The following is a 16,193-nucleotide window of genomic DNA, read 5'->3' as shown; positions in this document are numbered from 1 at the left end:
AATTCTGGCCCTAATTTAAAAGTTAACAGTAGGGAATATAATACCTATGAAATGCAATTCCAAAATACTTTCCCAAACCACTTTTCATTTCAAAAATTTGTCTGAATATTACTTTACCCAAGCATATTTTTTCCAACTTGCATTTAGAATCAACATGCATTTAGAATGTTTCTTAAGTTCTACACAAGCTGCTATTTACTTAAATATAGATTCATGTGGTTCCCACTGATGGATGGCAGGTTACTTCTTACTTATGATAAAGAAAAAAGATTTGTTATATATACAAGCCTATGATATACAGTGATCCATTTTCAGAGAACAGAGACCCAGATAAATTATCGTTGTTAAATTTATAATTCAAAAGCCCTACTTGCATTACTACATCCCTTTTGCATGATTACTGTAACTGAAATGACACTGATTATAAAAACTTTTTAAAAAAGATATTATCACCATTCAGATAATAAAGCAATGTAGAAATGAAGTTTTTCAGAGTGCTTAACTATGAAATTCAAATTCATTTATATTCCTAAACCTAGGAGTTTAATTTTGTCGCAAACACAGTATTTTCTATTCACTGAGGTCTCTTAATTTGTCACAATTTCTGTTCAGTAGAAAACTGACATCATTAAACAGAACCATCACATGAAGCTTATGATGAATGAATCAATAATCCTATTCATGTATTCTTACCTCCATAGCAAAAACTCGACAAGCAGATTTCCTTAACGCTTGTTTCATTGCTATTTCCAGACCTTCTAGATCATGATGCTGTATAACAAAGGCTAAGACTGGCCACTGGAAGTTCCGTTCTCCTTTGGAGAGGGAGCTGTGGGCTGAGATGAGCCGGGACAGCTCGGGAGACGGATGCCTCAAGAGCGAAGAACCCACTTCTGTTTGAAGGAAAAAAAAAGTATCAATTTTCATAGGCAACACATATTAATATATTTAAGGTGATTTCAAAAACAGTATTCAGCTTATTCACTGAAGTGTCTTCGGGGTTTTTTTTTGCATTTGACACAAATCTTAATGATTTCAATTTTTTACTGAAGCTCAAATTTAAATATCTTACTTAAAGTTATATACTTATTAAATTGCAAAGGTAAGTTTTGAACCCAGGTCTGACTCTAAAGTTCATACTTTCTATAACACTATACAAAATGTGATTTTCTCCCCAAATGGAATCTACATCTTATCTCCAGCATTTTCTAAAGGACTGCTTTGTAACAAATGGTATTTAAATAAGAGCCCAAAGATACATGTTGAATATATCCTCAATATTTTCCTAGAAGATCTTCAATAAGATACATAATCATCTACTTAAAAATATTAGGTAGATCTTCATTGAGTAAGTAGTTGGCCGGATAAACCATTAACATGTTATCCTTTGCTTCTCGGATTTCTTTCTTTATTCTTGAGACAGACTCAATTAGCCTCAATTCGGGGCTGCTGATACTAAATAGTCCAGATTATCTAAAATTTTTTACTGATTAAGAGTTAGCCGTATCTCCTGTTTTTATAATCTGTTTGAATGGTAGTACTTACAAGAGTTAACAAGTTTCTATTGAGAATATCATTGTGAAAGTGTCAAGTCACTAGAACTGCTAATTTACTGAAGCTTAGTGGGAAGGATCGGAGAAGGCAATGGCATCCCACTCCAGTACTCTTGCTTGGAAAATCCCATGGATGGAGGAGCCTCCTGGTAGGCTGCAGTCCATAGGGTCGCTAAGAGTTGGACGACTGAGCAACTTCACTTTCACTTTTCACTTTTATGCACTGGAGAAGGAAATGGCAACCCACTCCAGTGTTCTTGCCTGGAGAATCCCAGGGACAGGTGAGCCTAATGGGCTGCCATCTATGGGGTCACACAGAGTCGGACACAACTGAAGTGACTTAGCAGCAGCAGCAAAAGTGGGAAGGATAATGGTAGCAATATTCAGCTTAGATACCTAACAAGTAATATATTTTAAAGATCAGTTTATTCTTGAATAACACTGCATGATCTCTGGGTGTCTCTTCCAACTAAGATGTAAAATTTAGAGAGGCACATTTATGGCTATGTCACACAGAAGGAATGTTTACCATGATTTAAAACTAATCCATTCCTCTGCCTTCAAAAATTAGATTTAAAAAAATCTACAAATAGAATTATTAGGATCACTCAATCTTCTTTTTTATCCCTGTACTTACCAGTGTCTCCACTGTTAACTCTTCTCCGGGGAATGGCTTTAACTCGTGCAGGTAAGATGGAGTGCTGTTTATCATATTCAGAAGCAACAACGGAGTAGGATCTTTGGAAGACAGTTCTCTTTGCGAGATCAGTATCAGTTATGGGACTAGTTTCCAAACTGCAGATAGAACAAGGTGACAGATAACTCGGGAGAAAAAGGGAATGACGTGACACTGTATTTACTTAGTTTATAACAGCGCAGTCAAATGTGTGAACCATGTGGAAGACTACAAATTCAAAGCCAACTTGACAACCTCTCTTTAAGCCATAATTTGATCTTTCCAAATGTAATCACATTTTGACCGATTTCAGAATTGCACCTTAAAACTTTTGCTTCTCTTAAATCAACTTTGCATTTTAAATGAAAAAGAAGAAAAGGCATCAAATATTCTAAGTTTCTCTCAGAAGCAAAAGCACTGTGGTGGAAGACAAGTGTCATGATATTCAGGAAAAACAGACAGATATATTCATAATAGCACTGAATAGGAAGAACACAGATATATACATGAGGAAACCTAATAAGAGGGAAAGTGAAAGGATGCAATTTTCCTCCGTTTCTGAATGTTCTATGAGGTTTCTCATTCTCTGGAGGTGCCACCCAAAGCTCTATCTGGAGCACGGCCGTACCACAGTGTACTGAGAGGTGACAAACTGGTTTTCAGCCTCAGTTACACTATACTTAAAACTATTTGAGAACTCAGTGGTTTTCAGGAGGGCTGTAGGAAACCAACCTCTTTTTTTCTTTTTCTTTTTTAACTATACAACATTAAAAAACAGTTACAAAATTATTAAGGTGGTTATAGAATTTCTTTTATTGGGGCATTTTAAAGAAAAAGATAAATACCTTTCTTTATTTTCTAAGACAAATTTACAAAATATTTCTTTTTGTTAACTGGCTAACTCTGGCCATGTTGTGTCCCCAGATGATAAATGTTGTATATAACTAACTGGAGTAAAGGTGATCTTTTCTCTCCAACTGGATCTGCTATCAAGGACCTCACCTGATTCATGAATGCATGCCTTTTCTTATTGCTCTAACAGTCAGGACAGTTGACATGACTTCCTTCCTGAGATGGAGGGATGCATCAATATGAAAGAACTTCTAAAGCATTCTCTTCTATTTAAAATCTCTCTTCCACCAAACATTGGACACAATAAAAATATAGTAACTTAAATACCTGGGTGGCATGGACTTCATGTTGCTCTCGGGCTCTTCAAATACGTTGGGACTCGCATCGGGAGTTACTGATATGTACGGGGCTGGCACAGATGTTGAACGCAGGTACCTCATTTCATCCTGGAATAGGTTGTCATCTTGATAGCCCACGAAACTTTCATGATGATGCCTGCATTAAATCAAACCCAGTAAATTAAAGTATGATGGTAATACAGACACTTTCCACTTTTAACCTCCTTGGTAAAAGCAAAAATAACTCATGCATCTATAACTGAGGAGTGTAAAGTATTAAAACAGTGGCAGATGTAAGAAAGAAGAAATAAAAGGCTGGTAATTTTACACACAGGTATTCCAGGTACCACAAACATTTCAAATACAGAATTGAACTTTTTTCCTTTTGAGAACTTTTCCATCTTCCAGTGTTTCAGTGAGTGGTCCCACCAGCTATCTGGGAGCCTTAAGTTAAAATATCTTGGTGTCACAGAGGGCTCAGCCCTCAGCCATGACCAGTCCTTCAGGCCTGTGGATGCTAGGTTCCCTTTCACTATTCTCTCTTTTTGTTTCCCCATCATCACTATCTTGCTTCAGGCTGATGACATTTCTCGCATGAACTACTGGAGTATTGGTAGTGACCTTTATGGTAGGAACACATGTTAGAGTGAAATTTGAAAAAAATTAAGAGACAAATGAAATGGTTCGTGGATTAGGGGGGATATATCTATTCCCCAAAGGGCTAAAAATTGTAAAATTCATAATTAGAGTATGCCATCAATTTTTACATGTTTTACCATTTGATTCTATTCTTTTCTAACGGGAACACAGAGGTGCTAATCTAAGTACAATAAGCAGGTGACTGAAGCTGAAGGCTTGTTGCACTTGGCATTCCTGGTGTTTTTTTCCAACGTCCCAAATGTTCTTAGTCTCACATGCTCATTTTTGTTTCTGGTTTATTTTATTGAATTGTAAGTACAATAACAAACAAACAAACTACATAACTCTGTTTCTCAAAATGGAACTGCTGATTGGCAAGTTCCAAAATGCCAACAGGCAATTTCCAAAGTGATTTAAAAAAAAAACAGTCAAGTGACATTACCTAGCTAATGTCTGCAGGTAAAGACAAGGCATTTTAACAGGAAGGTCCTCGGAAATGCCCTCTTTCACGCTGGGGAGTTGAGACTGGAATGGCTTTGCCGGATGGTAACACAGAATGCTGGGTTCGGCAGCGCTGCTCAGTGATAGCAGGAAGAGGGCGTTCGCTTTAATCACCTGGTGGGCTTCCATGGTGGGCAAGGCACGTGGAGTCTTGACTTGCATCGGCTTCCTCCTAGACTGCTTGACCTGGAAGGAGAATTTTTAGGGATCTTTTCCTACTTGTATTCAAATGTGAGATTTCTTTACCTAAATATTTTTGAGTTGCTAATAAAAATTATTAAACACTCGTAGAACTCCTTTAAAATAATATAGTGATTACCAAAAACAACATTCACTTCATGTTTCTGAACTGACTGAAACTAATTTACATCAAATACAAACTATTTTTTTCTCTTTTTGGGGAAAGTTAAAAACCTAACTAGTAAAATCTAGATGTAATTATTTAAATAAAAGAGTAAATAACGTGTGTGGGTGTGTGTGTGTGTGTGTATCTGGCAAATATTTTCAGTTAGGTGTGTTACTAATGTGAATGATCCTCAATTTCCATAAATACTCAATGTAACTGGTATTAAGAAAAAGAGAAGGAAAAGGAAAAGAGAATTAACAGAAAAGGTGAAGAGGGACAGCTATGTATATGTAAGCAGGTGACTGGCACATAAGTAATAAAAAAACTACATCTAGCAATAGGGTATGTATGCTACACGACAGTTGTTTTGTGTTATCCCAAGACATAATTTGTTTTTGTCATTAAAAACAGCTGTCCTGGTGCATAAATCAAATTTGTATATTATTCCTATTATAAAAGCTGATTTTTAATATCAACTATATGAATTGTCTGATGACATGATCCTAAAAAGAGATTTTTTTCCTCCCTCTTTAATCTCCCTCCCCACCCCAACTCTCTAGGTTGTTACAGAGCCCCTGATGCTTTTTTTTTAATTGAAGGGTAATTGCTTTACAGAATTTTGTTGTTTTCTATCAAATATCAACATGAATCAGCCACAGGTATATATAGGTCCCCTCCCATTTGAACCTTCCTCCCACCACCCTCCCTAGCCCACCCCTCTAGTTGTTTCAGAGCCCCTGTTTGAGTTTCCTGAGTTGTGCAGCAAATCCCCATTGGCTATCTATTTTACATATGGTAATGTAAGCTTCCATGTTGCTAAAAAGAGGTTTTTATAAGGTTTATCCTTATCATTCACAGTATAGCCAGAACAAAATAAAACTACCTTCTCCCGGGCAGCAGCCTGTTTCTCCCGGAGGTATTTTTCTCTGCAGCGATCACACACCAGATACCACGTGCTTCCCCCTATGCCACCGTCACCACAGTTACCAGCCCATCCACCACAGAAGTGCCCGATGCTATTGTAACCTTGTCCACCAGCATACCGGCCACAGCCTTTGAAGTAAGAACATAAATAGATACTGAACACCTAAGTGTCCTTAATAGTCTGATGCTTGCTACCTATGCATAAATGACAGATTTCCCTTCTCAAAGCAAGCAAAGTACTGAAGCAAATATCTAACTTTTTCACTTTTTCAACCCCTCCGCCCTGCCCCCACAGGCTGTTAGCTATATTAGCAAACTTGCATGTATGACCAGAAAGTAATCAATTAATGATGTCTAAAATACTGAAGATACTCTATATAGGCAGATGAAAAGAAATGTAAGACGTGGGAACATTTACATTTATTTAAGTGTGCCATAAATTTGGACAAAATAGATATAAAACATTCTGTACGAATGGTAAATTTTACAGATCACATATTTTACAAAAGGTTTCAGTGCAATATGTAGGAAGAGAAAAGCATCTACCCAAATCCATAGTAGGTGAATTTTGCAATACTAATCAATTGTTATAGAAGTAGTTACATTTATCTAAAATACTGTCTTCTGATGAAACAGTTGATAATCTCTTTCACAGGAAGAGGCACACAGAAATCAATACAATCTAGTTTAATTTGCAGTTTTGAACAGGAAAACAATACAGTTAAGGGAGACTTAACGTTGAGACCTCTCCTGTGTGTTTGGACATGTTATTTCTACTGTTGGAGACAGTAATCCTTTGGGTAAAATGTAAAATATTTTAAAAGTTAACCATATCTCAGAATGTGATACACTAAAATGAAACAGGACTAAACTGCCTTGCCATTGCAGTATTAGAATTTCTTTACCTATTTTCCATAAAACTTATACTGTATTGATAAAGCACTTTAAAACTTACATTCTAAGAAAACTATAAATTCTGGGCAAAAGTTTCCCTGCACTTTAAGGTAATTCATGGAACAGCTTAAGTCAGAAGCTACTGCATCTGCGTTTTAGGCAAAGTGCTTACCTGTATTCCGAAACAGCGCTTACCTGGGTGAGCCTGCCTCATGTGGTACGTCACTGGGTACGGGTGGGACTCCCCGCACAGTTCACAGATGGTGTCCTTCTCTGGTCCTCCTACCGCCAGCTGGGCCATCTCCCCAAACAGATTACCCCTGGGCCGGACTTCGGTCTTCTCTTTTTTCTTCTTTTCTTTTTTCGCCTTCTTATTCTCTTTCTCACACTCTTTCTTTTTGAGGACTGCACAGGAACCGGGACTTGGGAAAATCATATTCTGGGACGCTGCTTTGATCGTGGCCAAAGAGATGTCTTCCCAGAAAGCCACCAGGTGCTGCAGTGTCAAGGGGAGCGGCGCCTTCGACTTCGTCGCCTGGTGCGTGGCCATCTCACACGCGGCCTCGGCTTTCCCGTCTTCGCATTTTTCATGCAGAGGGGGTTCCTTCAGCATGGACAACACCTTATTTTTGTTGATGCTACCCATTTTTGATATGTCTGGCCCATGAGGTGAAATATTAAACATATTCAGTGCTGACGATATTTCCAACGAGTGTCTATTTTTTAATTTGGTTTCCTTTTCTTCTGTAGGCTGCTGGCTGTTTAAGCTACTTCTTATAGGAGCGTGTTCTTTGGAAAGGTCCGGATTAAATTTTAAGAAAGAAGAACAAGCCATGGCGTCATGTACTATGCCTTCGTGCCACAGGAAAGAGGCGAAGACGGCCCGGGCACACTCAGCCACGGAAGGGGACATGGCTTGTTTGGCTGGCTCCAAAGGTTTGGATCCCTCTCCTTTGAAGAGAAAGCTGGATTTTTCCTTCTTGGGCCTGGGGTGCCTGTTAGCACATTTTCGACTTATTTTGGGGGATGCCCTCATTTCCTGCTCCTCTTTCAGGGGTGCTTTTCCTATGCTGAAATGCACTTTATTTGAACCTTCGTCCACACTCTTAAATTCACTGCTCTCATCACAGGTGCTGTCTGTTAGGCTATTGGTTTTTAAAGTACTTGACGTGCAGACTTCAACCACCTCACTGTGGAGGTTTTCTTGTACCACGTGGGGAGAGGGAGCTCTGTTTTCGGATCCGGGGGAATCTTTAGAATCCTTTGGTACTGGTTTTGGTTTTGGTGACGTTGATCGCCCCCTCAAGGGTTCTGTAAGGGGCATTTTCTTCTTGCGGAGGGTATCTGGATCAAGGGTGTAAGAGTCCGATTTGGAGCGCTCCCGGGGAGGATCGAGTTTCGTCTTAACAGGAGCAGTGCTTTTCTGAGGTAGATTTTTATCGTGTGGTGAGGAGGATCGCGGTGGACTAGCACCGGATGGGCTAGACCTATTGGCTGGGAGCGTCTTTGGCTTGGGAGAGGATGACCGAGAGCCTGGGCCTGGGGATTCAGCTCTGAAGCCAGAAGACATCCTCCCGTCAGATTTCAGTGTCTGCAAGGTGTTGTGGTTGGGGGACAACGACCGACTGTGAGAATCTGACCGCAGCTTTGCAGCATCAGATTTCAACATGAGAGATTCACTAGCCGATAGCCCTTCCGTACCCCTTGGCTTCTTCTGGTCAGCAGTAGTCCGGCTCATACGTCCATCAGGTTTAAGTGTTCTGCTGTGTTTGGAGGACAGTTCTGATTTTCCTGATGTACAGACTGGCCTAGGAGATGTTGAGATGGTTCCTCGGTCACCTGTATGGTCCATTTCATAGTGAAACTTGTTAGTATAATTATAACTTACTGATGATTTATCTACTAAACCATGAAATAAAATACAACTAAAAAAATTTGTGTTGCTTTTCACAGACAAAAATATTAAAAAATTAAAGAAAAGAAGGGAATGGGGAACGATTTCTCAACAAAGTTCAATTACATTTTATAATTCCAATATTATGACTGGATTAGAATAATTTATTACTAATATATGAATGCAAACAGAAAAAGGATAAAAAGAAAAACAATCTCGCTCTTTCCCAAGCAAAGCACTAGGTGTTTGGACACGGGCACCGTTTGTTTTGGCATCCTGGCCCTCATTCACTGTCTCTCCCTCCTGCGGCTTCATGCTTTCTTTACAGGCACTACAGCAAGGATGTCTTTGCTGTCGGTAAGTGGCAAAGCCTTCAAGATTATGTTTCCTCCCTAAAATCAAAACTCCTGCCTTTACTGCAAGTGATATTATTGTCAGGAGGAAAGCAATCTGACTAAAGTGACTCAACTGGCACAAAAACTGAAAATCCATAAATCTTGCTAGAAGCATTCATATTTTTTTGAAGGATACTCAGTAAATTGAGAAGAATTTAACTGGTTACATTGCAGCTCATTCTTTTTCTTTTTTAAAGGGAAATGAGCAAACTTGGATAAAAGTACTAAAGTGTTTTGGGGCTTGCTTGCATGTGTGTGTATTTACAGTCATGCTCTAGTTAATAATCCATCAAGAGAGTTTTGCCATAGAGTCTACCTCCTCATGGAAGGCTCACAAAGTTTGATATTTTTGTTACTACCTTTCACTGATGTCATGTCAAGAATGGGTCAATATAATAAGTGTTTGATAAATACTTGTTAAGTGAGTAAATAAATTCCTATTTTCTTAGTTTTTTCCCTTCTGCTAGTCACAATCTTCAGATTCTCTGAAAATTCATTATGGCTATCACCACAACAGGGCAGAGGTGACAGTAGCTATTGTTGTGCAAGGGTCAGATTTTATAAGCCAAAATATTGTATTTGGTAGAATTAGACATCAGCCTAGTCCTTGCCACTAATTCTGAGTGACTGTTTCGTTTTTGTCACTCTGATGATGGAAATGCCTTCATCATCACATTTATTTCATAAGCTAAACCATACATAATGGTGAATCCAAGCAAATAAGTAGTTAATCTTTTATACTTGGCATCTCTTTCTACAAGATCAATTTGTGAATTTTCAAAAGGGGCATGCTTTCTAATTAATGATGCACAATTCCTCACAAAGGAAATCTCTACTGTGATCGGCTAAACAACAGATTCTTTCAAATATCAGGAACATCATTTATCACATGCCAGCAAACACTGCTTGTTATATAGAGAGGGTCAGAGTGCGGGCTGCTCTATATCATATTCCTATGCTTCAAGTAATTGTGAGTATTTTCTAAAGATCAGTTAAGTAGTGACAGCTGAATACCTGTTGGAGTCTAGGTGAATAAATAATGCACAATTATTTCTTCTTGACATATATTTGTCAAATTATAAATGAATCATGCTGAAAAAGTTACTTTTCCAAAATATATTTCATATATTGAAAAAAAATGTCAAGTTAGCTAAATGTGGTAAACCCATATGCTAACTAACTAATGTGTATCTTCTTCATTTGGGTTTTAAAAGTTTTGAGGCATGTAGTAAGTATTACTAAAAATGGTCATATGGCTATTTTAAGTATCACTAAATATAAACACACTCTGTCAAAAAGCTGTAGATCATAAATACGTTCACATTCATCACTCAATTTTGTTTAATGCTGATGTCTGTCATGTGTAAACTTAAGTAAGAGCCACTTTCTTTAATCTCAAAAGAATTCTGAAGAAAAAATAATACAAGACAGGATAAAAATTTAGTACATTCTAACGAATTAGTAAAAATGTTAAATATTAAGTATTCATTCATTAATAACCTGCAAAATCATAAATCATAAATATTTTATTTATGCCAAAATCATAAATAAAAAGTTATATAATATAATAATGGTTATATAATACCATTCTATAATATAATGTACCCATAATACTCTATTGTAATATGATATGCCATAGTATATACTACTTATGGGTTACAAAAGACTATATACTACAGAGATCAGGTTCTACAATTATTCCATAATATATAGTATTACTGTCAACTGTAAAAAGGAGAAATATAAAACTCTTCTACTCATTGTTAAGAATACAAGATTTTAAAAGTTAAATATTACTCTAAGACAAAAATATGTGATTAGGAATATACAGTACTTTAAAAGACCAAAGCAAATTTTAAAATGGTCTGACATTTTACCAATTGTCAATAGCTTAAACATTTCTAAAATTAAGTGACTAAGGAAAATATAAGGAAGACTCAAGCCATATAGGATGGCTTTGAAAACAAAGGTAAACTAAAAAGCTTAAATTATCAAACTGTTTCTCATAAAAAACTAAAACAGGAAAATTATTTTTACATTAAATAACAGAAAAATGAGTCTAAGACTAATCTGTCACATAAGACACTATATTCTTACAGATCACAATGTGCTCGAGGCTTACACATATACCACTTTGTTCTGGTCATAAGGGCTTTATAATTCCCCAAAGGCATTTCTTTCTATGTACTTATTTTATTTAAGACCTCATACAGGTTTGAAATTAAACAAGAGTACTATTTAACCTACCGATATAGTAAACAGGCATATCAATTAGGATAATCAATACAATATTGAACAGATACATCACAAATTACCCCAAAATATCAAGTTTAAATAAAATGATAAACTGTAATCTTAAATGGAATGAGATGAAAATGACTGAAGTGAACTAAAACTTCTTTCTTGAAAGTTCCTATGTTCATTAAGAATGGCCCATTCATGGAGGCACGCATACCCACCCTTCAGTTTGTGAGACAGAGATGAGAGAGCAGAGGCAGGCCCAGCTACACCATAATTTTTGTAAATGCGCTCACGAGAAGCAAGGTTGCGAGATGGAGATTCTATAGTGGAAAACATTGGCAAAGAAGCAGCACAGATTCAATGGAAAAAAAAAATTTAGCAGAGAACACAAGCAGAAACAAAGCATTTCAAATGGTATGCGCAACTATTAACTGCTATTAAAAATTCCATATTCTGCTAAAATTTTCAATAAGTTTATATTTCTCTAAAATTAAAAACTGAAAACAACGGTCAAATTAATTAATTTAGACTAATAACGACAGCGCCAAATGTGTTAGCTTAAAAGTTAAATAACAGTCATAGCACTGATAAAGCAAATTTGAGCATTTCTTTTCAGATGAATATTTCTTTAACTCAGTTTTCTTTAATTTGGTGCTCACTTACTTATAAATGAAAGTTTATAAGTAATTTTTTGGTAAACAGTGTGAGATAAAAAAAACGTTACTTACAGTTTAACCTATTGTCCTCTGGCTTTCTGTATGGACACAGGACTATAATTTTTCCAGTATGCATCTCAGAATGGACCCAAGTTGACATTTATGGTCGACTACTTTTCTGAGTCCATCTTCAGTAAAAACTACTAGTGCCAATTCCAATATTTGGCGTTTTTTTTGTAGATCATATTACTGAGATATCAAATTTTATTTATAAAATGTCTCACAACACAAACAAAGCAAAAAAAAAAATTACAAGTCACTGAAATGTTAAACACATTAATGATTCACCATGCAGAAAATGAAGTCCTTAAAATGAAAAAATATATATATTTTTTCAAAGAATTAACAGAACCTTTAAAGCGGTCTTTCAAAAGCAGTATGCTTTAAAAAGAAATTTCTAAATCTGAAAATTAATCTACTATTTAAAATTTTAATTTATGGCAGTTAAAATAAATGTGATCAACTGAGCTGAAACAAATCCAGGTAATAAGGAGATAAGTTTCTTAATATTATTGAAATAAAAAAATGAATACATACTGATCTCAAGAGAAAAAGTAATGGTTGACCGATTCATCATTATGGCCAAGATTAAACATGAACTATTCATAAGCCAAATGTCCTTCTATATATGGTACAGTGTATGTATTATGTGTCAGACAATGTCCTAGAAATTGAGCAAAAAGTAATGAATAGAAATGAAGTCCCTGCTCTTATGGAACTTATCTTCCAGTAAAAGGAGAAAGACAATGAACACATATACCCTAGACGGAGTGGTGATAAACTTGGGAGTCGTAAGCACACAGATGTTGGGTAATACTCCATGCCTGGATAAGACCACTCGGGGAGCGAGATCTAGATGAGACCTCGGAATACCAACCTGGACATTCCTAGAAATACAGAATAGAGGAGGATGTAGTAAAGAGGTCAGAGGAGAACAGTTGAGGTAGGAGATAACCCACAGGAAAAGAAGGTGTTTCAAGAGAGAAAGAAAAAGCAATTCTGTTAAACATTGACAACAGAGCAAGTAAAATGAAATCCTAGAATTGACAATTGAACTTAGCAAAACAAAAGTCAAAGACTAACTGGAGTGATATTGGTCGATAAGGACAGCTGCAAAGACCCCTTGTAAGCTGATTTAGGAGAGGATGGTAGGAGTGGATGGAAGGACGGACCCACATGCCATCAAGTCATGTTCCTCTAAGTTTAAAAGCTGTTAAAATTTTAATATCTTTGAGCATTCTTCTTTTTAAAGTCTATAAAACTCAAAGGTATCAGACTCTACAAAAGGAGTTCTTATGCTATTAATACTCAGTCTGCAACTCTCACCAAAAATGTCAGTTCGAGTGCCAGTTTTTGACTGGAATTCAAGGGCAATTCAAACTGCCCATGTAAGGACACAGTTTCATAGCCTGGTCACTAAAATTTGTGAAGACCAGGTTTAGCAAGGGGACACAAGAGCAAAAAATTAGAAGACTATCTTAATTAAAAATACCAATAACATAAATGTACAAAACTATTGATACATGGACACCCGTAGGATAAGATGTTAGAGGTTTAAGGACAAACTGGAGGAGGTTTTGAAGCCAAAATATGCTTGAAGTCTTTTCAATATGTTACAAACCCTAAAGAGAATAGGTATGATTCAGAGTGAACAAGAAGAAACAAATATTTTCTGAAAGTCTAAAAAAGGTTTCTATCAAATGCCTAAATAAAGTAACCTGCAATTTCACACAACACTTCTTCTAGTCATTTAATTTTACAAAATTTGCCATGCTTAAAATACTTTGAACTAAAGATTTATCTTTCAATTTAAAAACAGAAGTAATCTGAAGAGAAACACTGCTACCTACGCACAGAAGAAAAAATTGATCAGCTTTTAGACATTTGATGAAGATTAATCATGTACCTTTTTATCTTGCTTTAAGATAAAACAACCAATTATTAAATTAATCTCTGTAGGCTTTTGTTATTTTATGCATAATACAGTTAACTAAGGAGAATCATCCTTAAAACAAAATCCTTAAAAAGCAGAATTTTTTTCTCCAGTACTCATTTGAAGTCAATGTTGTCTGGTATAAAATATCCCTTTATTAACAGTATGGTTCTTTACATGCCATTTATTCTTCGTTTTCTTTGTTTTAAAACCCAAGTATCAAATTCCCTGGAATATTTCATTCATTCTCTGGTCACAGAAACTCTGAGTTTACTGTAACCTGTATTTAAAAACTTATTCCCTAGGCTAATGATAATAAAAGTTTAATTTTTTTTTAAATAAGGAAAGCATTCGCATTTCAGTTGGCCAAAGAGAAATTGTGGGACAATACACTGGAAGAATCAAGGCATCTATCACCAATTAGATTTAAAAAGGAGCATATATTCTATCTCTGTGTTTGGAAGATCCCCTGAAGAAGGAAATGGCAACCCAATCCAGTATTCTCGCCTGGGAAATCCCATGGGCAGAGAAGCCTGGCGGGCTATAGTCCATGGGGTCACAAAGAGTTGGACCCGACTGAGCATGCACTCATGTATTCCTTCAGTGTTGAGTCAACTGTGAAGCAATGATCTTCTTTATCCATCTGTTGATTAGCACCCAGGGTGTTTCCATATCTTGAAAATTATAAATACTGCTTCTGCAAATACTGAGGTGCGTGTATCTTTTAGAATAAGCGTTTTTGTTTTCTTTGGATTATACCCAGTGGATTTGCATCTAAAGCTGTCAGTCTAGACAAATGCTAGCTCGAGCATGCAACTGTCATCACTATCACCTTATTCTAAACCCTCCAAGATATCAATAGACAGATGTGGGAATAATACTTATACTTAATTATACTTATTTCTTATCTGCATTTATTTTGATTGTTCACATCTTTTGGCTAGGTCAAAGCTATTATTTATATATTGTCTCCTCAATAACCAATACATTAGCTTTTTAATATAAAAAAAAAATAAATAGTTTTAAAATAAGTAATTTCCAGAATATCTGAATTGTAAGTTAAGGTTAACCACTTACTGCCTGTCATAAGAGTCTATACTGTCAAAATATCTGTAGTTCTATTCAGAGAAAAATGCAAATGTACAATTACTGAGGTTCAAATTAAGTGAAGAAAGTCAGGAACACTGTCCCTGTCATTCCACTGCAAAATGACAGAACATTATCATCACTGTTTGCGAAAGATTCATACAACTAGATTTCTTTCTACATCTGAAAAACATATACATAAATAAATACAGATATGAATAAGCACTAACAGGATACAGAATCTTAATAAATGTGTCAGAAGAAAAAGAGCTTAAGACACAGAATTGAAACTAAAATTTATTTACATAAATGTCAGAATACTAAATGAATTATAAAACTAGAACAAAATTTTCAACCTTAGGATAAAATAGAAATATGCCTTTCACTAGCATGTAACATTAATCCATGATACAAATGCAGAAAGGAAGCTGGGTGAAAATCTGTAATGATGTATCATCAACTTGTTAGTCAACAATGCCATCTTCAGTTAAGGAAATGCTAAATATTTATTCAAATTATATTATAGCTTTCTGGAAGCTAAGTTACCCAACTGAACTCATTTTTTCCTTAAAATCTTCTTTTTGTTCTGTGTATTGGTATAAGGTAAGCATATAACCTTCCAAAACAAAGGAAAACTGGACGTCATTCTAGATTGGCTCCTTCAACTGTCTAGCACGTCCTGTACAATTGCACTGCCTACATGTTTCTAAACAATGTTCCTTCTATTTTCCCACTGTAATTTACCTTAGTTTAAGCCTACTCAGCTCTTCTCTGGAATTTCTGCTTCTAACACTCTTTCTCCAGAACCCTTCTCATATTTTCAGTTATCTTTTAAGACTGATTACATTATTCTTTTTATTTAAAATTCTATATAGAATTTTATAATCTATACAAACTATAGAACTATATAATCCTTCATCTGTTTCCTACACTTCACTCATTTTACACAGTATAAAGTCTAAACTACTGAGAATGGCTTCCAAGACCTTCATGATGTGGCCCCATTCTCTCTAGTGTAAGACAGTGCCATTAGGTCACTAACACTCTAAGCTACCAATGCATGAAGTTTCTTATGTGAATCATGTTTTTGAACATAATCAAATGAGCTGATTCTTTCGGAGTGCTTAAAATGGTGCCTGTTATGTAGTAAATGACTGCCATGCCCTAGCTATTACTATTTCATAGTTTCTCCTCTGTCCTCAGAC

General features: G+C 36.0%; 1 protein-coding gene across 11 annotated transcripts in view; it reads right to left on the bottom strand.

Annotated features, from left to right (window-relative positions):
- The window catches only part of MYCBP2 (MYC binding protein 2), a 277,882-nt gene that overhangs the window by 34,735 nt on the left and 226,954 nt on the right, over nt 1–16,193 (bottom strand). For 7 of the 11 annotated variants that reach the window (XM_088842670.1, XM_088842671.1, XM_055426496.2 and 4 more), the window contains 6 exons: nt 6,919–8,562; nt 5,789–5,958; nt 4,501–4,745; nt 3,409–3,576; nt 2,191–2,348; nt 694–893 (listed from right to left, as the gene is read on the bottom strand). In XM_088842670.1, the coding sequence (XP_088698796.1) occupies nt 694–893; nt 2,191–2,348; nt 3,409–3,576; nt 4,501–4,745; nt 5,789–5,958; nt 6,919–8,562 (2,585 nt within the window). Of the gene's footprint in view, nt 1–693; nt 894–2,190; nt 2,349–3,408; nt 3,577–4,500; nt 4,746–5,788; nt 5,959–6,918; nt 8,563–11,471; nt 11,574–16,193 lie in introns of all 11 variants that reach the window. The other 4 variants (XM_055426497.2, XM_055426500.2, XM_055426501.2 and 1 more) reach the window with 2 other exon arrangements.

The sequence above is a fragment of the Moschus berezovskii genome, chromosome 13, assembly GCF_049115385.1.
Source record: "Moschus berezovskii isolate FMDL1 chromosome 13, NW_MosBer_1.0, whole genome shotgun sequence".
Classification (NCBI taxonomy): domain Eukaryota; kingdom Metazoa; phylum Chordata; class Mammalia; order Artiodactyla; family Moschidae; genus Moschus; species Moschus berezovskii.
The sequence above is the reverse complement of the archived record's forward strand: the minus strand, read 5'-3'. Positions and strand labels throughout refer to the sequence as shown.